The sequence below is a fragment of the Ictalurus punctatus genome, chromosome 16 (assembly GCF_001660625.3).
Source record: "Ictalurus punctatus breed USDA103 chromosome 16, Coco_2.0, whole genome shotgun sequence".
Taxonomy (NCBI): domain Eukaryota; kingdom Metazoa; phylum Chordata; class Actinopteri; order Siluriformes; family Ictaluridae; genus Ictalurus; species Ictalurus punctatus.
In genome coordinates, this window is record NC_030431.2 from 13566669 (window position 1) to 13592359 (window position 25691).

The 25691-nt window shown below is 39.1% G+C and overlaps 1 protein-coding gene across 2 annotated transcripts in view; it reads right to left on the bottom strand.

Annotated features, from left to right (window-relative positions):
* Positions 1–694: 694 nt before the first annotated feature.
* Positions 695–25691, bottom strand: part of esama (endothelial cell adhesion molecule a) — a 58543-nt gene continuing 33546 nt past the window's right edge. Inside the window, exons 2-7 of one of the 2 annotated variants that reach the window (XM_017489774.3) lie at positions 10173–10312; positions 8651–8846; positions 5401–5556; positions 5131–5253; positions 3153–3282; positions 695–1777 (exon numbers count right to left, since the gene is read on the bottom strand). In XM_017489774.3, coding sequence (XP_017345263.1) covers positions 1318–1777; positions 3153–3282; positions 5131–5253; positions 5401–5556; positions 8651–8846; positions 10173–10312 — 1205 coding nt within the window. In that variant the 3' untranslated portion in view covers positions 695–1317. Of the gene's footprint in view, positions 1778–3152; positions 3286–5130; positions 5254–5400; positions 5557–8650; positions 8847–10172; positions 10313–25691 lie in introns of both variants that reach the window. The other variant, XM_017489773.3, reaches the window with a different exon arrangement.

Here is a 25691-nt window from a genome sequence, read left to right on the forward strand (position 1 = left end):
TGCCTTGCTGATGAGAGGTCAGTGGAGAATAGCCGGACTGGTTTGAGTTGATAGGAAGACCATGATAACTCGAATAACCACTCTTTACAACTATGGTGAGCAGAAAAGCATCTTAGAACACGCAACATACCGCACCTTGGGGCTGATGGGTTATAAAAGCAGGTTCTACCGCAGACAGGTTCCACTCCTTTCAGCCAATAATAGAAATCTGCGTTTGGTCTTTTTCCAAACTTCACCTGCCTAGTTTTGTGGCATATGAGTGTATAATGCAAAAGCCTGGGACAAAACCTGTCTTAACTATGGACCCCCTGCACCTGGCCTGCCCAAATTATAATTATTCCCCAAAATAACTAATCCACCATTTTACTGGTTTAATATACAGTTCAGTATTTTGAATGAATTAAAAGTTAAAAAGAAATAAATATTTGATGTTTCAGATAGAAAACTGTTTCTAATCCATTATCTGCATATTGGACATCGTTACTACTATCTGCTTGACAAGAGAGCAAAATAATAACTATATTAATATTTGTATATACAAAATTCAACAGTCCATATTGAAAAACACTATGACAGCTACATTTCTAAAAACAAACTTGGGATGTTCTTATTCATATATATATATATATATATATATATATATATGTGTGTGTGTGTGTGTGTGTGTGTATATATATATATATATATATGTGTATGTATATATATATATATATATGAATAAGAACATCCCAAGTTTGTTTTTAGAAATGTAGCTGTCATAGTGTCAAGTAGCCTCAAAACACTTAGAGACACATTTCTCTGCACTTAATCCAAAAACAGCCAGTTCAGTGCATATATTTTCCTCTGCTTTTGCTGATGGTTATGTACAAGTAAGGAATAGGGTTAATATAAAAAGATTTTACATAAAAAAAATGTAAATAATGTGTACTAGGCCTAAAATCCTATCAAGATGTGCTAACATATTTAAGACATAAATGAAAAAAAAGTAATTCTAGCTAACAGTCAGGAGTAATGTATGTGTCATTCACTTAAAAGCAAGAGCAGACTTTCTGTAACTTTCTTGAAATACAGTGTAAAAACGATAGTGAATATATTACATAATTGAACTGATGTAATTAAAACAATGGTTTTATGTCTATATATAAAACATAAAAAAGTCAATTCTGTAAATAAGATTACATTACACTGCACATTTTCAGGACAGTCAGTGAAAAGACTCTAATAGCTCTTCCCTTTTATAAAACCACCTCCACATTCAGTCGATTCCAGTGTGAGTTCCAGTGTGAGGGTGCTCCAAACAGCTAAACCACTTCAGCCCTAGACGAGAGAACCAGCTTGATTCTGTGCAGGAACCATAATGGGAACGCCTCCCATACGGGACAGGTTGGAGGCGTTCACTCCGCTCGGGGCAGGAACATAACGTGAGGTCGGTGGCTGAAGAGCTTCAATCCTAGGTAGGGAGCCTCCGTTGGAACTGGAGGGTGCTGGGGGATTGCGTGGCACAGTGGCATTGGTGTTGTAGCCGGGAAAAGTGTGTTCCGGGGTGCTGGAGATGCCTGCAGGTTGGGGCCGGTAGCTTGTGCTGCCTGTGATGATGCAGGCTGTGTCAGAAGTGGGTTGTGTGATAGGGTAATGGTGGTGGTGGTGGTGGTGGTCGTGTGTGTCTTGAGGTAGAGGGCTGGAGCGGACGGATGACAGTGTGCCGTTTTTGGAGATGATGTCTGAACCTGTGCCGCTCTTCGCCCATGAGACACGTTTAGGGGCCTGAGCATCCTCCCTGTTTAAGACACATGGTTACATAAGTGTTTTAGTTTACTTAGAATCACATTCAGAGAGAATGATAACTACAAGCTGAAACATTAGCTTTTGATACTACAGCATTTACTACAAATTCAAAATTTATGTTAAAAAAATAATAATAGGAAGCTGGCAGGATGCTCTTTACTTTCAGTACTTTAATTCAATTCAAGTGTACTTGTATGGTGCATTTAACAATAGACACTGGCTCAAAGCAGCTTTACAGAAAGCCAAATTTAGATCCCTAATAAGCAAGCAAGTGAGGCGATTTGAGGCAGAAAACTTGAGAGGAACCAGAGTGAAAAGAGAACCCATCCTCTTCTGGGTGACACCAGATAGTGGGATTATAAATTAGAGGACGACCAATAATGGTTTTTTACCGATCCCTATAACTAAGCTGGACAGTTTTTGCCGATAACCGATTAATCAATCAACAGTTTTTAAAATTGATAGTGATTGAAATCATAACAGTCAAAGTAAAATACTGCTGAACATTATTACAAAAATAAACAGTACTGAGTGTACCATGAAAATGTACTGCACTTCTTCTTAATGAAATAAATATATAAATATTAATCTATATTAACTATTAATAAATATTAAATTAAATAAAACATATACATCCAAATTGAGCCAAAAAGTAACACGCCAAATATCTAATAAAAATAGAGATCCAAAATGAATGAGAATGAAAAAACACTTCAAATAACAACAAAATTTGTCAGTGATCATTTTTATTTCACACCTAGAGACTCTAATACTGTATAATGAAAGCTGATCCTTCTTAGCCTCTCCCACAATGGATGCAACTAGGAAAACTATTGGTGTGGATTTCTGCCGATAACCGGTAATTCCAGCAATATGTTAGCGGTGCTGATTAATCGGCAAAACCGATCAATTGGTCGATCTCTATTATAAATAATTACTCTTCTACAACTATATAATATTAAGTCGAACAGTACTTCAAAAGTGTGTTGAAATGATGTTCAGTATGAGTATATCAGTATCAGTATGAGACCTGGGATGAACACAAGACAGTATATATGAATACAGCAGCAGCTCTTATGTACAAATCTACTGTATCCAGGTGGGATGAAGGTGAGTCCTGGACAAAAATTTATCAAAACACTTTAATTTACAGTTTTCTCTAATATTCATCTAGTATATTTGCTCTTTAAAAAGCTAAATGCTACTATTTTCATACAACTGTGGAGAGCTATCACATTAGTTGAGAGCAATCACTTATGGCTACCTGTCATGCACATTGTGAATAACACCACAGAAAATAGATCTGCATTTAAATATAGGATTAAATATTGATATGAGGTAGTATATAAAGAAGAAGTGAATCTTACTTAATATCATTGGCCAGATCTTCCTCAGTGTCCTTCTTTCTCCGTGTACACATGAAAACGATAACAAGGATGATGAGGATGAGGCCCACTAAAGCACCCACCGTGGCACCAGCTATCACCCCAGCATTAGCTGCTAGTCAACAGGAACAATACATATACCATGTAAGTGGCATTTCTGTCAAATAGCTTTTTAACATATTTTTTTAAAAGTGTGAGTACAAATGTAGAAGAAAAAAAACACAAAAGAACTGCAATGATACCGTAAGGTAAATGAGTTTTCACATAAATAATGATGCATTGAGTGTCTGCTGTAGTCTTTCCATAACTGTGTCTAGTTTTCTCTTTTGATTATGTTACCATGTTACTCTTTTTACAAATATTCATATATCAAATATGTAATAGTTTATGGGAATGTGGAATGAGTTGCATAAAGAGTGGGAAATTTAAAAGACATACTGTCTTAAAAGACATACTGGTGTTTTGCATAATTGTCTACCAGGCTTGCTGGAATTTTTGACCACTCTTCCATGCAATATTCTTTCAGTTGCAAGATATTTGAGGGTTTTCTTGCATGTACTGCCTGTTTCAAATCCCTCCAGAACATTTCAATGGGATTCAAAGCCGGGCGTTGACTAGGCCATTCCGTAACCCTTCATTTAATATTTTTTAGCCATTCCTGGTGGATTTGCTAGTGTGCTTAGGATAATTATCCTGTTGAAAGGTCCACTTTCAGTTCAACTACAACTTTCAGAGAGATAGCCTCACATTATCTTCAAGCACTCTTTGGTATGATGCAGAATTCATAGTTGAATCAATGAAGGCAAGCTGTCCAGTCCTAGAGACAGCGAAGCAACCCCAACCAATAACATTTCCACCACCGTGCTTCATTGTTGGTATAAGGTGCTTCTCCTGAAAAGCTGTCTTTGGTCAGTGCCAAACATGTCTGCTATTACTGTGGCCAAACAACTCTATCTTTGATTCATCTATGCGGTGTGCATTATTCCAAAAAGCCTGGTCTTTGCTCACTGACAAACTGTAGACTTGCAAAGTCCTTTTCCTGGCACACCTCCCATGTAGGTAAAATTTGTGCAATCTCTTTCTGATCATAGAAGCATGCACTTTGACACCAACAGCTGCAAGACTTACTACCAGATCCTGTATTGAAATTATGAGGTTCTGGAATACTTATTTTTGCATCAGACGATCTACTCTTGGGCTGAATTTGCTAGGACGGCCAGTCCTGGACAAATTGCCAGTCGTTTGAAATCTGCGCCATTTGTAGATGATTTACAGCGGAATGATTTAAAATAAGTTGGAGATCTTTTTAAATCCCTTTCCAGACTCACAGGCATCCACAACCTTTTTTTTCTGAAGGCCTTACAGTACGCTTTAGATCTTGGCATGATGACACCACACACCTCACTAGCAAAGGGAACACCAGATACTAGATATGGGAGGGGTAAAAATAGGACAGTTTCCACCTGCACTCCCTAAGCAGGTTCTAATCACTGACACACAATCTTCAACACCTGATTCTAATTTTATGGATATGAAGGTGTGATAAATGTAGGGGTGTACTTACTTTTTCCAGGTGACTAATCAGTTTTTTTGTTCATTTAAATTGTGAAAATGACAAAATGTCAATTTTAGCTGTCATTTGATAGTGTATCACATTTATTAATAGTCACTGTTTCAAAGAGGATCAAATGTTTGTTTGTCCAACTATGTCAAAAAACCAACAATTTCTATGGGGTGTACTTAATGTTTTTCACATGACTGTACCTAAAGAAATGCACAATTATAAATAATTGCAGTAGGTGGTCTGAATGTTTTGTAATAGAACAAAATACCATCTATGGTATTTAACGTCTGTGAGTATCTGGCGCTTTTTTGACACAACGGTTTGGTTTTATGAGAAAGTAAAACATACAGGACAAAATAAAATCCAACATGCAAACAGATAGACAGTAAGACTTACAGGTGATGACCTCCAAGTTGGTGTAACACTTGGCCTCTCCTGCGGAGTTGGAGGCTGTGCACTCGTACTTCCCTGACATGTTGCTACTCAGGTTATTCAGCTTCAGTGTGCCATTAACCTGATCTGAAAGGGAACACAAGTTCATGCAATATCTGGGTGATCTTTCCATCTTGTGTATGCTGGGTAAACTGAGTGCATTATATTTGATAAAAATAAGCATTACAGTACAATCAGGTCCACTAGTATTCACAATCTGTATGAGGAACTTACTGAGCATGGGGGAGAAGAAGAACTCAGAGTTTGGGCTGGTTTTAGACCACTTGTATATGGGTACAGGTTTGCCAGAGCTGGACAAGCAGGTGAGTGTGACATTAGCTTTGACTTCTGGCTTTCCCTCCAGCTTACAAATGGGCGTGGCAGGAGGAACTGCAAGATACCAGGAGACAAATGATAACATTAAGATAAAAACAGAATTTGAGCACTAAATCATGTTCAGAATATATTATCAGGTGTGGATAAATCACTAGATCAGACACATAGACAAGCAGATTTGTTGTATGGGTTATTAGTTTTTTATTTGTAAACAAGCAGAAAAAGAAAAAAAGAAACTGAATCCTTAAAAAAGCCTTACAAATCATTAAAAAAATAATTACTGACTTACGCAAAGAAAAAGCTTTCATTTTGTATGTATGTCTATGTGCTTCAAGGTGATGTAACACACATTGTTGCTGTAACTATAGCACATGCTTTCAAATCTCATTGTCTGCTGCATTACACAGATCAGTAGAGACACAAGAATGGTGGAACGATTTTTACTAGGCATATTAATTAGCATGCAAAGATAACAGACAACCTTTTCATAATAGGAACAAGCAGGCGAATGTGAAAACACTGATCAAATCAAGCAAGATAAAGTGCAGCACTAAGCTGTCATATAACTCTTCTGCTAGCACAACCTGCATTCACATCAGGAGCGACAAAAAATAAAGATGGCAGCCAGATTCAAATAATGTCTTTTATGTGTGATGCGAGGACAGAACCACATCTCATACCCAAAACGCTGGCCAATGACTTGCTCGTAAGCATGTTGTGCACTACTTTATAAACGTTGCTAGAAGAAGATGATAATCATACATTTGTTCATTTCCACTAGTCTATATTAAATGGGTCATCACATGAAAATCAAATTTTCCTTGATATTTTGACATATAAGGGGTCATTGTTCCATTAAAACATCCTGCACGTTTCATAGCCTAATACCTCCCCCTCAGAACAAAAAGAGCATTTATTTTACCAAGCTACAATAACAGTTCGTTTGGATATGGCGGGATTTGTGATATCACACGGTCTAATATATTTGCATATGACTGCCCCTACAGCAAGACATTGACACCTACTTTTACATCATCACACAGTTGGCCCCGCCCACTGGGGGGTGCTCGGTCGCTGAAAGCAGTTACGCGCGTGTTATGGCACGGGGCACTGATAATTATTTCATAGGCAATGATGTTAGCCAATCATAGCAGTAGGTGGTTACATTGAAGTCTTAAAGGTAAAGGACACAAAAACCGATTGCTTCAGTCAGAGACAGGGTGGAAAAAGGTCATAAATTACTCAATTCTGTATTTTTTTTTTGTGTGTGTGTGTGCAAAAAAACTTTAGTAATATTATAATTACACCTCAGGGAAGATAATTAAAAAAAAAAACATCACCCTTTAATGCAGTTAAATAGCAAACTAGCTGGCTATATACAGGGCTGCACAATTATGGCCAAAATGATAATCCCTATTATTTTGATAAATTTTGAGATCTTGATTATTTATCATGATTATTCATTGATTATAGGGACAACATATTTTTATTTTACTTTCACGTTTAACTAAACAGACCGCTGCTTTCACCTCCATATTGTGCTACATTCCTGCTAATGTACAAATCTTTGCATCAAATTAGACTGGTCCTTAAATTGCATCATCTCGTAGAAGCAAAATATAAATAAAATTGTATCGAAAATATAGGATAAGTAAAAATGCCATCAACCAAATGGAAATATGCATCAAATACAACAATATGCAACTAAATGAAAACAATTCAGGCGTATGCAGAAAAGGCAATAACAGTGTTTACAGGAGGAGAGACGCAAGACCGTTTCTTTTAGGAGATTACAAAAATTTAGGAGTACAGTTGAAGTTTAGTGTTTGTTTGTTTTTTTTTTGTTTTTTTAAGAGATGGTAGCGTTAATGTGCCACAATATAACACACAAGTAGGCATGACAAAACTTGAGCTTGTCAGTTATGACAGAATTTAGGAACATAGTGCATGATCAGTAAAAGATGGCGGTTGTGAGATTGGGAAGATGAGAAAAGCAGATGATGTTCAGTGTTACTCATCATCATAATGGCTTCTCTGCAGTATTTACACACTTGTTCAATTGACTGAAGTGATGAAAAGCAGTGTGAAAGTAACTGATGCTCACTGTAGATGCATTTTGGACTTCCTGTAGTTTTTATTCCGATTGTATTATACAACTCCGAACAGGTCACTCGCACTGGTGCAAATAAATATTTAGTCACAGTCGCACAAAGTACTTCAGTCGCAAATGTGAGTGAAATGATCGCACTGTAGAGCCCTGAGTTTATCTGCAAAGTTTTTTCCCGTTCGGCGTGATGAGGTTTAATGTCCCCGACAACCTCTGTAGTCCCATTTAGCATCGTGCTAGTGTCATGATTGCCCCTCGTGCAAGCGCTGGAGCTCACAGAGAAACTGGCAGATCGAGCGCTAAAATGCGGGTTTTGGCACTACAAAATGACGTCAGCCCTGCGCCGTGCTATGTGATTGGCTGTAAGTGTAGGAAGCGCTTGATTTGAGTGGAGAAAACAGCGGAGTTTTCTATGAGTGGAGGATGAACTTTAAATGTCAATATCGCAGTCGATCATGTTCATTTAATCGTGGGCAGTCAAAATCGTTATCGCGATCGATATTCGATTAACTGTGCAGCCCTAGCTATATATTATTATATTATGTAAGCTAGCATGTTTTGCCTAGCCAGTTTCCAGGCAACCAAAACATGGGACCAGGTAGCACATTAGAATTTCCACTTGTCCAGTGGGCAACCTGATTTATGATTTGTACACACCTGTGTTATGTAGCATTCCTGCATAGAATGACACAAACTTAAATGCTTTACCTAAACAACAAAAAGATATATATATATATATATATATATATATATATATATATATATATATATATATATATATATATATATATATATATATATACATTGAGTATGAATATACTGTATATCTACAGTGCCTTCAAGTTATTGCAGTAACAACACTGTGCACTCCATGAGCTCTACACAAATTTAGGAACAGCACTGTTCACTGTAAATACAAAGTAAGTTTGTAAGCACTGTATGGACATCTTCATTTCTCTGTGTTACCTAGGCTCCTTTTGGACATAATATTAAGATGTGTCTGGATCACAAGTGTAAGTAATTCTCTTCCCTTGTACTCACCCATCACATTAAGCGTCAGCTCCTGTAAACTTCCAGAAGTCCCGACAGGTATAATCTGGCACATATATTTTCCGGAATCCGACTCAACCGTGTTATTGATGTAGATTGACAGATTGTTATTGGGCATTGGATAAACAAAGCCCACTCTGTTTGTATACTGCTCGCTGACGACAGGGTTTCTTAGATAGGAAATGATCTACAGAGAGAGAGAGAGAAAAAGTGAGAAAGAGGGAGAGAAAAAGTGAGAAAGAGAGACAAGAGAGAGACAGGCAAACAAAAAGATAAAATAAGTGAAAAGGAAACCTACACAATTCATAAAACGCAGTTGTTTCCTATTATAATGTCTGTGCCATTTCCACATCAACCCAAGGTATACCAAATGCCATGATTTGAAGACTGCCGATTACTTGGTATTAGAGATGCACTGATACTAAATTTCTCAGCTGATACGTTAATCGATTATTCAGAGTGATATCGGCTGATACCGATAACTGATACAGATGGTTCTGCCTTTTATACCTTCTTATAAATTAATAATAATTAATTTAACAATTCTGAAAGAAATGTAAATAAAAACTTTTCCATTTCACAGTAACTGGTCTCAAACATAAAACACATTACTCAAATTAACTTTTACACATTAACTAAATTCTGAAGATTAAAGTAAGATTTCTTAACTTATTGAATGTTATTAATTCATATTAACGTTGACAGAATTATAAAAAAAACTCCAGTTAGTCTCACATTCACTCACCACAAACAAAAGCATTTCTACTTCATAAGTGACATCATATTCGTAAAATATAATATAAACTTTTTTTATATATTAACATTAACTGGATATGAAATACACTACAAATATATTTTTCTGTGCAATATATAATTTTTTGTCAACTCCATTTAAATCTTTCAACGGCGTACTGGCGCTTAAATTCGGTGCGAGTAGCACGAGCAGCGCAGCAAAAAAAAAATTTGACTCAACGCCAAAACTCACACTTCACTGCTGCTCACTTCAGGTGTAAAATTTTTGCAGTGCAGAGCTTACAGAGATTACAAGCTGCAGTTTTGCCATCATTCCACACAGCACGAATTCGATGTGTTTTCCCACCCTCTTTTGATTGACAGGATATAATCGGCCCTGATTATGTTCTAAACTATCACCGATGGCCGAGAGCGTGAAAAATAGCCTTTATAGGCCGATACATAGGTGCATCTCTAGTTGGTATCATACTTGGTGTCAAAACTCATACACCAGAGTGCAATAACACTCATTTCATGTTCAGTAACACTCATCAAAAACATTATATCGCTGTATTGTAAGTTGTATTGTTTTATTGTTTATTTACAGTACCTATTTCTTGCTGCGCTAATTTATTGTGCCACTTAATTTTATATTGAGCTTTTTTAGTCTTTGCTGTTGTTACCGGGATCTCAGTACCTAGTTCCGTTCCATTCAGGTAGCTCATGCTTTGGAATGACAATAAACTTCCTTGAATCCTTGAAAAAGCCAAAAGTTACCTACCACTGTGGGATCAGACAGGTAGTTCCAGCTGATGGTGGCTGAACTGAGGTCACCTCCAGAGTATGAGGCCTGAAGTACTACCGTCTGCCCCTGAATCACCACCACATTCGTCTGGGGCATCTGAAGCTGGGCCAGAAGACCTAAAGAAAGAGAGAGGAACAATGACATATGGGGAGATTGAGGGACAGAGAGACAGAGAATGTCTTTTTTTTATAGAATAATCTTACAAAAACTGCTGGGCTGCAGCACAATGTATAATACTGACAACAAAATACACTGATAGTGTAATAGCAATGGTTAGGAATGTTACATGTGGAGATGATGATAGAGTAATGTTGCATATTACATTTACATTTTAAATTTATGTAATTTGATTACAGTTACTGATGTCAATAAAATTATGTTCTAAATTTATTGTTAAGAAAACAATAGTAAGTAAAATGGATTTTTAAAATAAATCATGTTTTACCCTGAAGATTTTTTCTTTAGCCCCGCAAAATTCTCCACTTGGAGCGGTTTGTCACTACGTAACTGAAAGTCAGTAAAACACGTAATTTTATATCTTCAGTGAACGGAGGTGAGACCAATCAGACAGGGTTTACAGGAAAAAAACGTGGAAATACTCATGTCTTATTGGCTGACAGCTCTCAATTCTGCCAAACGCTTGCTCACACAGTCAGTGTGATGAAAAATGGATATATGCAGATGTAAATGTCTATATGAGTTCCAGTTTACGTGAACATGATATGAACAAAGCATAATGTACTTTGCATCGCATTGTAGCAGCTAGTAGTAGCATGAAACCTTAGTTGTGCCTCCCCTTGGCTAGCGACACCAAACTAGCCTAGTTACTAGTTAAAAAAGTTTTTACATTTACATTTATTCATTTAGCAGACGCTTTTATCCAAAGCGACTTACAAATGAGGAAATACAAGCAAAGCGATATATCAAGCGGAGAACAATACAAGTAGTGCTACCATACAAGATCCATTAATTGAGTTCTAGAAAAGCAAAGTGCACAGAGTAGAGGTGCAAGTGCTAGAGTAGGTGTTTTTATGTTTGTTTGTTTTTATAGGATAATGTGGGGGTTGACATTTTAGGAGTTAGTTACGTGCTCATGGAAGAGGTGGGTCTTTAGCTGTTTTTTTAAGATAGTGACAGATTCTGTGGTCCGGATTGAGGTTGGTTCATTCCACCACTGAGGGACAGTTAGTGTGAAGGTTCTGGAAAGGGACCTTGAGCCATGCTGAGTAGGCATTTTATATTTTATCAGTCTGGTAGTCCTACAAACAGTGACCAGAGGCAAGTTTTATGGTAAATCCAACTTTTTATGACCATGTCATACATTGACACGCACTAAAATTACTGAAAGAACTATGAGTTTCACTTTGTAATGTATTTTTGTAGTTTTGATAGGTTTTGAAAGTAACGTGAAAGTAAAGTATTTTGATTACTTTTTACATGCAGTAATCAGAAATGTAATCAGTTTACAATTTTAAAGTAGTAATTAGTAATCTGTAGTCAATAACTATTTTTGAGTAACTTACCCAACACTGATGATGTAGCTATAATCTACCTATAATAACCAGTACAAGTGGATTTCAGAGACATTTATAAGTAATCATTACACAACTGGTTAAATTATAATGATTCTTTCAAAATCACAAAAATCTTCCTCAAATGATATTCAGAAGTAAAAATTATCTAAATTAGCCGTAGCATTGAAAACTCCCAAATGTACAGTACTGTGCAAAAGTTTTATACACCCTTTTTTTTTTTAGTACAAATGTCTGGGTTACGCATACAACCCTGTTCCCTGAGAAGGGAACAAGATGTTGCGTTTAGCATAACACTATGGGAGCACCTCTCGTGCGACCGGCATCTGAAGCTTGTATAAAATCATGCCTATTTATAGGCCTGCCATGATCAGATGACGTGGCAATTAAGCGCATCGCATGATATATATATATATATATAACCCAGACGTTCCCTTTCAAAGGGAACTTTGATGTTGCGTTTAGCATAACACTATGGGAACGAGAATACCCACTCCGTCATACCGAGGGTATGGCCTGTTCAAAAAGACCCAAACCTGAGGGTCAGTGCAAGAGACTCATGCCTGGGGTGGAATGAATATCCAGGCTGTAATAACGAATGAATGTGTGTGGCATAGACCACCCTGCAACAGCACACACATCCTGTAAGGATACCACTTTGGACAAAGCCTTCACGGAGGCGACCGCCCTAGTTGAATGTGCCCTTATGCCCAGAGGCGTAGCAAGACCATGCACCTCATAAGCAATAGAGATTGCTTCCACGATCCAATTAGAGATGCGTTGCTTTAACACAGCATCAACTTTACTGTCGCCGCCAAAGCAGACCAGAAGCTGCTCCGACCAGCGCCACTGGCCGGAGCAGTGGACGTGAGTACAGAGAGCCCTTACTGGACACAGCAGGTGCATTCTCTCTTGTTCCGGTGTAGGGAATGGAGGAGGGCAGAAAGCCTGCAACACCACAGGGTGGGCAGCCGATGTAGATACTTTAGGAATATAATCCGCCGTAGGATACAGGAAGGTCTTGGGTAATCCCGGGACAAATTCAAGGCAGGAAGGTACAACAGAGAGAGCTTGTAGATCTCCTACTCGCTTGAGAGATGTCAGGGCCAGCAGAAGAGCTGCCTTTACAGTCAGAAGCTTCTCAGAAGCTGACTCTAATGGCTCAAATGGGGCCCCTGACAGACCTTCCAGGACCACAGAAAGGTCCCAGGAAGGTATTTGCAGCCTGCAGGTGGGCCTCAACCACGTATGAACCTCGAAGTTAGAGGATGTTGCCCCACAGAGGCTCCATCAACAGGGGCGTGGCTGGCTGAAATTGTGGCGACATAAATGCTGATTGTAGAAGGAGCCCACCCTACTGAGAAACTTTCTTGTAAGAACTCCAGGACTGTAGCTATTGCGCAGTTCACTGGGTCTAGCTGACGTTCCTCACACCACAAGACAAAAAGCCGCCACTTGAGTGCATACAATTTCCTTGTGGATGGTGCTCTAGCGGTTAACATGGTCTCTGCAACCTCAGTTGTGAGACCAGAGTCTATGAGCTGGTGCGCCTCAGGGGCAAGACCCACAGTTTCCATAGTTCTGGCCGAGGGTGATAAATCAGCCCTCCGGCTTTAGACAGTAGATCCACTCTAAGGGCTCAAATGGGGCACCTGACAGACCTTCCAGGACCACAGAAAGGTCCCAGGAAGGTATGCACAGCCTGCTGATGGGGCTCAGCTGCCTGACACCATGCATAAACCTCAAAGTTAGAGGATGTTGCCCCACAGAGGCTCCATCAACAAGGGTGTGCAGGGCCGAAATGGCGGCCACGTAAACCCTGATTGTACAAGGACCCCACCCCCCCTGAGAAACGTTCATGTAAGAACTCCAGGACTGTAGCTATTGCACAGTTCACTGAGTCTACAGTGCATCCCTGCGGATGGGATCTCACAAAGAGTGCCATCTAGCAGGAATATTATTTCTGAGAACCATATTCGAACTTGCCAATGAGGTGCTACTAGCAGCAGACATAGACTGTCTTGGCAAACTCTTGCTAGAACTTGTGGGAGCAGAGTGATTGGGGGAAAAGCGTACAGATGTGACCTCGGCCACATGTGGACCATGGCGTCCAGCCCTAATTGTGCGGGAGTAGTGAGGGTGAACCCCAGCGGGCCGTATGTTGTCTCCTCAGAGGTGAACACATGCAGTTCCACTTGGCCAAACCTCGCCATATGGACTCCACCACTTGTGGAGCCACCAATTCCTGGGTCTCAGCCCCTGCCTCAACAGGATGTCTGCCCCCATATTCCCAGAATGTACATTGCACTCACTGACAAACTTTCCTTCTGCCCAGAGAATAATTAGTTGCACCTGCCTGAACAGGGGGCGCGGACATAATCCTCCCTGGTGGTCAATATATGAGACCACTGCTGTGTTGTCTGTAAACACATGGTGACCTCTCAATTGAGGAAGAAAGAATTTCAGTGCTAGTAATATGGCCCATATTTCTAGGCAATTTATATGCCGCTCCAGATGATGGCCACTCCAGACACCTTGAGCTGGACAGCTGTCTAAGACCATGCTCCAGCCTGTGAGGGAGGTGTCTGTCATTACCGTCTTGCGCTAAGGAGACACCCCTAGAGGGTGACCCAAGGCTAGAAACCAGGGACACTCAAATTCTCATAGCACGTAGGCATCGCTGCATGACACTGATTACTCTCAGAGGTTTCGTCCTTGGATGAAACCCCCAACTTTTCAGCCACCGCTGAACGGTCTCATGTGCAATAGGCCCATAAGGTCCAAAAGTCTCCCAAGATCCAGCTTTTTACGCAGGTTGGGGATAGAAATGCCCTCATTGTAGTAGAATCCTTATAACCCCCAGAAAAGTTGTCCATTGCACTGGGGAAAGCATACTTTTCTGAGGTTCAACCTGAGCCCCAAGCTCTTCATGTGGGCGAGAACAACATTGGGGATTGGCGGGCTGCCATACTCGCCTTCTGTGTCTCCCTTGCACTCCCTTGGAACTGGCTGAATGCCGCCATATGTTGAGCTCACTAAGCAGGTCTGCTTGGTAGGCCGTAACACTGTCATTGTCAGCAGTAACCCACAAGCAAGACTACTACTGTATAGGCCTTGGCCACCAATGCCACAGTGGCCTTACACGATGGCTTGGATGGCAAAGCCAGCCCCCCTAAATTATCTGCTGTCGATGGAGAAAGGTAGCTCGCAAGCGCCTCCTCCAGCCTTAGCATAGCTAAATAGCTATGCCGTTCATTCCCCATAATGGCCGAATAATCCAACATCGTGGGGTTATAAATACGGCTTATGCATGGTTTTCCCACAAAAGCCTGATATTTTGTCATGCACTTCTGGAAGAAAGGGGAGTTTTCTGCAGTGTGAGGGACTTACGTTCACTGGGGAGAAAAAAGCTCATCCAGCCTTAGTAATCACTTCAAGCAGCTCTTTATATGCTGCTCTCAGTTTTTAGTACACCATTCGGACTCTTTGGAGTCAGTGAAGAATTATTACTATTTTTTGTGTTTGTGTGTGTTTTTCCCTTTTGGCTTAACATAGCGGAAGGAGGAGTCGCGATGCAAGCTCTAAAATCCCGCGGAGAGCCGAACCCGGAAGACAGAGCAAGAGATAGAGCAGCGCTCGTCTCCGGCTCCTCTTCCAGATCCATAAGAGATCCCCCGAACCTGAGACCCAGATCTGCGAGGCTCTGAAAACCCAACTTGCTTCGGCTTCCGAGAAGAGTGCGAGTCGTGAGCAGAGCTGCCTGATGTAGGCGTGACAATGAGCAGCCTCTCGAGGCTGCCATCGCATGCTCTACCCATAAACACTTCACCCAGAAAGTGTGCACTATTCCCCGTGTTGAAACAGGAGCAAGCTGTAACACACTTCCTGAATTCTCTCACTCATATTTTTCTCTCTCACTCATTCCTTTTTTTTTTTACCCTTCTCTTTTTTTAAAGGTATAGAAAAGTTCTGAGATTTTGAGAAAAGATAGAGAGGAAATTAAGCATCTTTTTGTTTCTTTACACACACAACCGACATGCAGTCTTATCTTATTGAAGATAATAAGGCCGATGGCGCGGTTCACAGGTGCCATATTTATATACTTGCCACGTCACCTGATGGCAGGCCTATAAATAGGCATGATTTTACACAGGCTTCAGATGCGCTTCAGATGCAGCGGGAGGCGCTCCCATAGTGTTATGCTAAATGCAACGTTGAAGTTCCCTTTGAAATCGAACTCTGTTATAGATTTTTTATGTTATGACTTCTACATTATCGAGTCAGTACAAAAAACATTTTGGATTCCCAAACATTAGTTTCCCAGCACAAAATTAATGTTACAGAAAAATTAATGAATGTCATTAAAGAAAACAGCATGTTACGTTAGAGACCACTTTTCAGACATAAAGCACAATGAAGGCTGCTGGGTTTTGTTGCAAAAATAAGAGTCAAGTGTGAGAGTCAAAGTCTCCAGAAGAACTGTGGCTGGTTCTGCAAGATGCTCAATAAAACTTACAGCTCATTTCCTTATAAAACTGCACTAATTATACCAGAGACTAATATTTTTATTTTTTTGTCACACCAGATATTAACTTTGTTTCATTTACTACGGTTTTAAAAATTGACAGTCTATTTTCTGAAATCTGATAACGACACTGCAACAACAACAAGCATGGGATTTCAAGCTGTGCTGTTGATTGTGATGTATTGCCTTGCTAAAAAGGTAATTGAGAAAACACTAGAGAAGAGACGAGCAGTGATAGTAAAGCGAATTCAGAATGGGGGTAAAGCTAGACTTAAAGTAAGCAAATGGATTTTATCAACTATCGCTGAGATGACTGAGACGAACGCGCGCACAAGCTTCTCTCTGCACTGTTTTCCTGTGTGAACAATGCCCAGCCCGCCTAACTAACTTGATATTTTTAACTATACATTTCCAGTTACCGCTGTATTTTGTCCTCGGCATAAATACTTAATAAGACCTGAACATTGTCGTTGGTCCATTGGTTGTATTTGTTAAGAAACTCCATTGTATTGATTCGAATTGTAATTAACATCTGTCACCATACGCACCATAACAGACTTTTAAAAATGGTGGTTGAAAAAAAATGCTGCATGCATTCAACCAATCAGCATGTTCAGTGCCTAAGTCCCACCCCCCAAAGTTCCTGGCTTTTGAAAAAGTACCATCTCCCAAGTAGGGACTTTGCGAGGGCTAAACATTTTTTTCGGAACCTAAATTAGACCCTCGTCTCTGCGCTGGAAACACACAGAATACCTCCAAAAGTCCCTAGTTCGTGGGGAAAGTTTCTGTGGTGGAAAAGCAGCATGTGTATACTTGTGCATTAAAGATTTACAGGATTATCATGGTCTGTGCAAATAATATTCACAAAAACCACAATTAATTAGCTGTAAGATTTTTATGCTATTCATTATTTGTTATACATTCTAATGATTTTCTGTGAAATGAGATAAACATAAAAAAAGTACATACATTGCTATTTCCATCTTCCCTAATGTGCATTAAAAATAAGGTATTGTATTACACATCAATCACCTCATGAGGGCAGCACATAGTCAACTCATCTCAGCTTTCCTGGCATCCCATGCTCACAATGCTTTCCTGTGACTGTATCGCTAATGTATTTAAGATCAGTCTAGGGACAAGTATAGTTTCAGACATATTTCTGTGTGAAGAGATGTGTGTGGATATGAGTGTGTATTGAATGTATGTCTGAAAACTCAGAGCCAAAACAGACAACCCCCCCCGCCAAAAGAGAGAATACCTGTTCTGAATATGTATAACGTAAACTAGTACAAAATGATGAATCTCTTTTATTCTCTCCAATACATTTAATTTATTTAAATCAAAGCAGCTGCCTTAGAGATCACCACTTGATTTGAAACACCTGAGGCAAACATACAGTGCATTCACACTATACTAATACTGGGCACAACAGCCTTGATTCTTCACGGGATGGATTCCACAAAGAGTTGGACACATTCCACTGAGATTCATGTTGACATGACAGCATCACATAAATGAGTGGAAGCTGATTTGGTCATCTTCTGTTGTCACCTATACACCGTAAGGTTCAACATGTAGGTTGTGGCATGCTTTTTTGCTCACTACAGTTGCAAAGAGTGGTTATTTGAGTTACTGTAGCCTTGCTGTCTGCTCAAACCAGTCTGGCCATTATCCTCTGACCACTCTCATCAACAAGGCATTTCTGCCTATATAGAACTGACACTTACTTACTGGGTGGTTTTTTTTTTTGCACCATTCTGTATAAACTGTGTAAAGAAACTGTTCTGTGTGAAGATCAAAGAGGAGATCAGCAATTTCTGAAATAATCAAGCACATCTAGCACCAACAACCATGCCAGAGTCAAAGCCACTGTCAAAGTCACATCCTGATGTTTGATGTGAACATTACTTTAAGTTCTTGACCTGTATCTGCGTGATTTTATGCAATTTACTGCTGCCACATGATTATTTGATTGGAAAACTGCATAAATGAGCAGGTATACAGGTGTTCCTAATAAAGTGGCTGGTGAGTGTATAATACAAATTTTGCCCATCCAAAATATATCTTTTCATGTACAAAATGTTATAAGGCTTATCCAAGAGAAGCATTCTTTTTTATATATATACATTCATGTTTTATACAAGGCAAATTCATTCTTAGTTGAGGGAAGGTGACACACTGCTGACTCAGAGGTAGACGTGTCACCTGCCACAATAAGATGGGAGTCATAATCCTGCCAATTTGTAAATAAGCAGAGTGTCAAAACAGGAGAGAAAACTCTATATGACAGCAGGAGTAACACTGATTCGACATGTGAAAAGTCAAGTGCAAGACATCTGGCTAATCCTAAAGCTACTAATGATCACCCATTATCACAGCTCTCTAATGATACATCACATCAGTCTGAGTGCTAATCTAATTTACTCCAGTCTATCACATTAGCTTATCTAATGACCTGCAAAATGACTTTTCGCATTGCAATTACATTCTTGCTCATAATAATGAATGTTTTGCCTAATATACATAACATATACAACATCCATCATCACATCCCGATACACGTTTAATGCTTTTCATGCTGAGATATAATATCTAATGATTCAGTGCTCCCTTGAGGTCTAAACTAAAAACAATGGTTGTTTTGTACTTTCTACACTTTGCTTGTGTTCACAAATTGCTTTATATTTCACCATTCTGATTCAATTCCTGTAATTTGCAACTCTGCAACTCACTGCTTTCAGGCCTCCCAGTCAAACCCCTTCATATGATTCAGAATGCTGCAGCGCGCCTCGTCTTCAACCAGTCCAAGAGAACCCATGTCACACCCCTCTTCATTTCCCTCCACTGGCTTCCTGTAGCTGCCCGCATCAAGTTCAAGGCCTTGATGCTCACCTACAAGACCTTGTCAGGAACAGCACCCTCCTACCTCAACTCTCTCCTGAAGGCCTACGTTCCCTTTCGCAATCTGCGATCGATTAGCGACCGACGTTTAGCAGTTCCAACTCAGCATGGCGCTAGGTCCCTTTCCAAAACATTCACACTAACTGTTCCTCAGTGGTGGAATGCACTTCCAATATCAATCTGGACCGCAGAATCTCTCACCATCTTCAAAAAACAACTAAAGACCCACCTCTTCGATGAACACCTAACAAACTCATAATATTAAAAAAAAAAAAAAAAAAAAAAAAAAAAAATGCACTTACACCTCTACTCTGCACTTTGCTTCTTCTGGAATTCAATTAATGGATCTCGTATGGTAGCACTTATTGTATTGTTCTCTGCTTGATATCGCTTTGCTTGTATCTCTCTCATTTGTAAGTCTCTTTGGATAAAAGCGTCTGCTAAGTGAATAAATGTAAATGTAAATTTCTTTGAAACTGGGCAAATAAAATGTATATGTCAAGTGTGCTTAAATGAGGAGAAAAAAAATGAAGTGGATATTCTATATTTAGCACTACATAGGAGATGTAGATAAACACAGAAAGACTGAATACTGAGAAAAGAAAAAAAGAAAAGAAAGTAGAAGCTCCAAAAGCTGCTAGGGAACAATATAAATGAAGAAGAAGAAGAAGAAGATGAAGAAGAATGAGGTTGTTCAGCGGTGAGGATGACATAAAGAGGGATATGTGAGCCTGGTAATTAATGTGGACCGAGGAACATTTTGTGGTAATCTCTTGTATAATGGAGGACTCGCCCTTAGCTATGGTACACAGCAAGAACGCAAAAAGATAAGGACTTCAAAATAAGTCTGGCACTAGGAAAGGAAATGAAAGAAAGAGAGAGTGAGAGAGAGAGAGACTGCTTACTGCCCATTCACCTTCTGATGCATAGGTAGTCAACTCACAGCAGCAGGTGGATCAAATATGAATTACAGTAGTGATGTACAAATTACTTTCAGGGTGGAAGCCAAAACATGTTGTGTTTATTTTATTTCATTTAAATTTATGGGATTTGCCCTTATCCAGGGAAACCTATATTTATACAACTGAGCGTTAAGGGCCTTGCCCAGGGGCCCAACAGTGGTAGCTTGGCAGTGCTGAGGCTTGAACTCCTGACCTTCTGATCAGTAACCAAGAGTCTTTAACCACTGAGCTACCACTGGCTCTGTGAGAGCTACTATTATTAATCACATACTTGTTTAACTGTGCCAAATACATACAGCAAGAAAACGGGGAAAATAATCAATTGTCTGATGTCTTGTTATATTAATAACCTTTAGGATAGTGGTTCTCAAATCCATGTTTAGTTACAATGGTGAAAATATAATATGTTTATTATTGCGTTATGCTCATTAGCCTGTTCAAGTAGTCACTTTAATTAAATGTGTCTAAACCAAACCTAAGCAATTAAGTCAGCCTACAAATAATGTCAAATTGGACCGAATGGGATCTGTCGGTTGAAGGTTCCGGAATAAAAAGCTTTATGACTTCAATAAATAACCAATATAGTGTACACATTTAAATAATGAATCTCCTATTTGAACAGATGGATTACGTTCATAAAATAATTCTGTAATCGGGAGTCTGTAAAATATATTTTACAGATATAAGCGTCCCTGGCTGCAAAAAGAACCCCTGCTTTAGGATAGTCTTGGAAGAAAATAAGGACTAGGGTATCAGTTTAGATCTACAGCTCACAGCTAGACATCTGTCTAAATGAAGAGGCAGCACAAAGGTTTTAATATCTTTTTGAGTGTATGGGTATAAGGTAATGGTTCATGTAGTGATACAGCACAATATTGAATCACAGTACCACTGCCAAAGTGAAAAAACTATGTATTGATTCACAATTAATTATGAACCTCTCAAAAAGTATCCACTGTGGGATTATATTTCAATTGTTTAAATATATATACACAACATATACACTTATTAGCCATAACATTAAAACCACAGACAGGTGAAGTGAGTAACATTGATTATCTCAATGCAATGCCACATGTCAAGAGAAGGGATATATTAGGCAGCAAGTGAACAGTCAGTTCCCGAAGTTGATGTGTTGGAAGCAGGAATAATGGTTAAATGTAAGGATCTGAGCGACTCTGACAAGAGCCAAATTGTGATGGCTAGACAACTGGGTCAGAGCATCTCCAAAAACAGCAGGTCTTGTGAGGTGTTCCTGGATAGGCAGTGGTTAGTACCTACTAAAAATGGTCCAAGGAAAGACAACTGGTGAATTGGCGACAGGCTCATTGATGCGCATGGGGAGTGACACTGCAACACCGCAAAAATTGTTCAAGAATAGTTTGAGGATTGACTTCATCATGATATGCACTATATACCACCATATTGTATCCTAAAACCTGTATGTTTCTGCAATGAAGGTGAGACTTTGATTAGTCTTCCAACAACATTATGACCCAGTTAATTTAGAAAGGTTTTTCTGTGATCTGAAATATATAGCACTATTCTATTCTATTTTAAAATATCTATGGGTGACAAATTAAAGGAAAAAGCCTGTGGCTCTGTTATGTTGTAGAGGACATTTTGCCGGTAGGGTTTGACTTTGCTTGATAAGCTTTACCCAACGATGAAACATTTGTAAATAATATGCTATGGACTTCAATGTCACCAGGTCTTAACCCAATGAAACATTAATTGGTCATTTTTAGATCAATGATTAGACAGTGATCTATGCCACAAAGAACAAAACACCCACTGAGAGGGAATTTCTTAGAAGAACAGCATTGACCTCTCTAGTACAATTCCAGAGACTTTTAGAAGCTAGACCAAACCCCCGCAGCACGGGGAGAACATGCAAACTCCGCACACACAGGGCCATGGTGGGAATCGAACCCCCAATCCTGGAGAACACACACACACACACACACACACACACACACACACACACACACACACACACACACACACACACACACACACACACACACACAAGTGTTGGGTGGAGGCTAGCACAGCTTTCCCAACCTTTATAAAAACCACAAAATTAAGACAGTTATTCTAAATTATTTCAGTTCCTTCTCCACTTTCTCCAGACACTCACGAGTTCAGAATACAAAGGGCAATCCTTTAAAATCTACTTCACACCCAGCATGATAATTGATGAAGCAGAGCAGTGGTCACCAACCCTCTTCCTTGAGATCTACCTTCTTGTAGGTTTAACCTCCACCCAAAACACCTATTTTAGTTGATCAAGAACTTAAGGCAATGATTAGATGGTTAGGTGGGCACGATTATGGCTGGGGATAAAGTCTTCAGGAAGGTAGCTAAAGGAACAGGGTTGGTGAGTTAAAGAGAACAGCAAATGCAAAGATACATTTCTATTCTGAATCAAGGTTTAAAAATCTTCCCCAGTATAATTTTGCGGGAGTTAAATGTATACTGTGCTTGCATCTCATAAAATGGATCATAAAAAACAGTAACTGATAACTGTTTCTTCATTGATACTGAAAAGTATCAGCTTTATCTACCTGTCAGGTTTATCGAAAAAATATATAATATCTAAACCCACTTATACCACAATACTGATGGATTCTCAAATTGTCACAGATCGGAGTTGAGCCAGAAGCAGATGCAATTGCAGATAAAGACATTTATTTAAAGAAACGTACTAAAACAAATACCCTATGACAACCTTGAAACACACTGTGGCAAGAAACAAACATCGAGACATGAACAACAGGAGTCTAAGACAACAAAAGACAAACTAATGGTGCAGACAAGGACTATTTATACCCATGAGTGCTCATTAACCAAAACATGAATCAGGTGCAGGTGGTCATGTGACAACTAGTGCAGTGGTTGATGGGAAGTGGAGTCCAGAGTTTCCCGATACGTGACACAAATCTGACTGGTTAGAAAGTGTTGGTAAATTTTTTATAACAGCATGGCTCTAACAATACTGCAGATAGGTTTATATTAATGCACTCTAATAATTCTAATAACTCTAATAACTCATTCACAAGGACTTGTATAAAGTATTTGCCCCATCCTGATTTCTTCTGTTTTTTGTGTATATCGCATACTAAATAGTTTTATATCTTCAAACGAATTACAACACGAAACAAAGGCAACCTGAGTAAACACACAATACAGTTTTTATTTTAATTTTTTATTGAAGCAAAAAAAGTTATCCAACACCTATCACCAATGTGAACAAATCATTGCCCCCTTTAACTTAAAATCTGTTCGTGCCAGTTTAGCAGTAATAACTGCAACTAAACGCTTCTGATAACTGGAGATCAGTTTTTCACTTACTTCTAGGACTAGGATTTACTCCTATGCTTTGGATCATTGTCTTGCTGCAAAATCCAGCTGCGCTTGAGTTTCAACTTAAAGTTTTGATTTTCAAGATTCTCCTTTAGGATTTTCTGGTAGAGAGCAGGATTCATGTTTCCCCAATTTACTGCAACTATTGCACACTGCCACCACCGTCCTTGACTGTAGGTATGATGATCTCTTTGTGAAATTCTGTGTTTACACCAGATGCAATGGGACTTCTGTCTTCCAAACAGTTCCACTTTTGACTCATCAGTCCACAGAACACTCTCTCAAAGGGTTTGAGGATCATCAAGGTGTGTTTTGGCAAAATTCAGACAAGCATTAATGTTCTTATGGGTTAGCATTGGTTTTCACCTCACCACTCTTCCATGGATGCCATTTTTGCCAATTGTCTTTCTGATAGTGGAGTCATGAACCTTTATTGATGCAAGAGAGGCCTGTAGGTCCTTTGATGTTGTCCTTGGCTCTTTTGTGACTTGCTGGATGAGTAGTTGCTGTGCTCTTGAAGGAATTTTGTAAGGCTAGCCACTACTGGGAAGGTTTGAAATAGCTTTGTAACCTTTCCCAGACTGATTTATTTCAATCACCTTCTGCCTCATCATTTCTGAAATTTCTTTCAACTTTGGCATAGTGTGTCACTGGGTAAGACCTTTTAACCAACTTCATGCTGTTGAAAAACTTCTATTTAAGTGTTGATTGAAGGGTTTGCAGTAAGCAGGTCTGGTTGTGTTTAGTTTAGCTGAACCCCATTATGAATGCAGTTTCATAGATTTGGGGAATTAGAAACTATGGGGGGCATATACAGTTTCACACATTTCACACAGTTGGTATTGGATCACTTTTTTGCTTCAAATAATTAATATTATCATTTAAAAACTGTATTTTGTGTTTACTCAGGCTGCCTTTGTTTTAGCTTAGATTTTATTTTCATTTCTGAAACAATTTCGTATGAGATATACACAAAAACAGAAGAAATCAGGATGGGGCAAATACTTTTTCACAGCACTGTAAACTAAGACTAATAATAAACACATGTACTGTTATTTAACAAAGAAAATTATATAATTACTGATACAGTGCCCAGGCCAAGTAATTAGAAATTTAAATGTAGAGAAAAAAAACACATCTATATTTTTTTTATTTCTTTTCTGAAAAATATGTAAATCATGTTTTTTTTTTTTTTTCAGTAATCTCAGATTCAAGAACCACTTGCAGAGAACCTTACTACTACTATTAGTATCTCCGCCCATATGAATTCATAGGGGTGCCAATAATTGCTGTGCACTTATATATAACAAAGATATTTTGGGGGGATAAACCTGTGTTTTGTTTGCATTTGTTTGATATCCATGCGAGCAGAGTATGTTTGTGAAATTTTTTAACAAAAGATCAAACAATAAATAATTTTTCATTTCATTTATGGCATTTGGTAGACACCCTTATCCAGACCAACTTACATTTACCTCATTTATACAACTGGGCAGTTGAGGATTAAGGGCCTTGCTCAAGGGCCCAACAGTGGAAGCTTGGCAGTGCTGGGATTTGAACATACAACCTTCTGATCAGTAGGCCAACATTTTAACCATTCAGCTACCACTGCCCTAATTTTTCACAGCCTTCTTAATTGCCAATATTAATGGCGGGCACTGCAGATCATAAATTTGAGGAGACAAGTTCAGCCAAGATAGGTTCACCTTCCTTCTTTGGTCAAATCTCTTTGAAGAATGAAAAAGCAAGGATGCTAATTATCAGATAAACTAAAGAGCCATTTACCACACACACACAGTAATTACAGACATTGCAGTGGGACAGTTCTTCTGAGATATATTTATAAAGCTCTAGTTTAATTTCAGGGTGAGACTCTTCAGGAGGAAATACGTGTGTGTGTGTGTGTGTGTGTGTGTGTGTGTGTGTGTGTGTGTGTGTGTGAGAGAGAGAGTGAGAGAAAGAGAGCGAGTGAGTGAGTGAGTGAGTGAGTGGCATGCAAGAGAGCTTAGATCTCAGTGTGAGGCTGCTAAGAATTGATATGTCATTTGAGAGTGCAGATAAGCATACGATTTGGAGGAGCTGTGCAGTCAGATGTTAAATGAAGCGGTAATGAGTGTGCAGTGAAATCTGATTTAGCATTACACCAGTCCTACATGTCACACTAACATGAAACCAGATTTGGCTCTGGGTTACTACCGAGCATCCA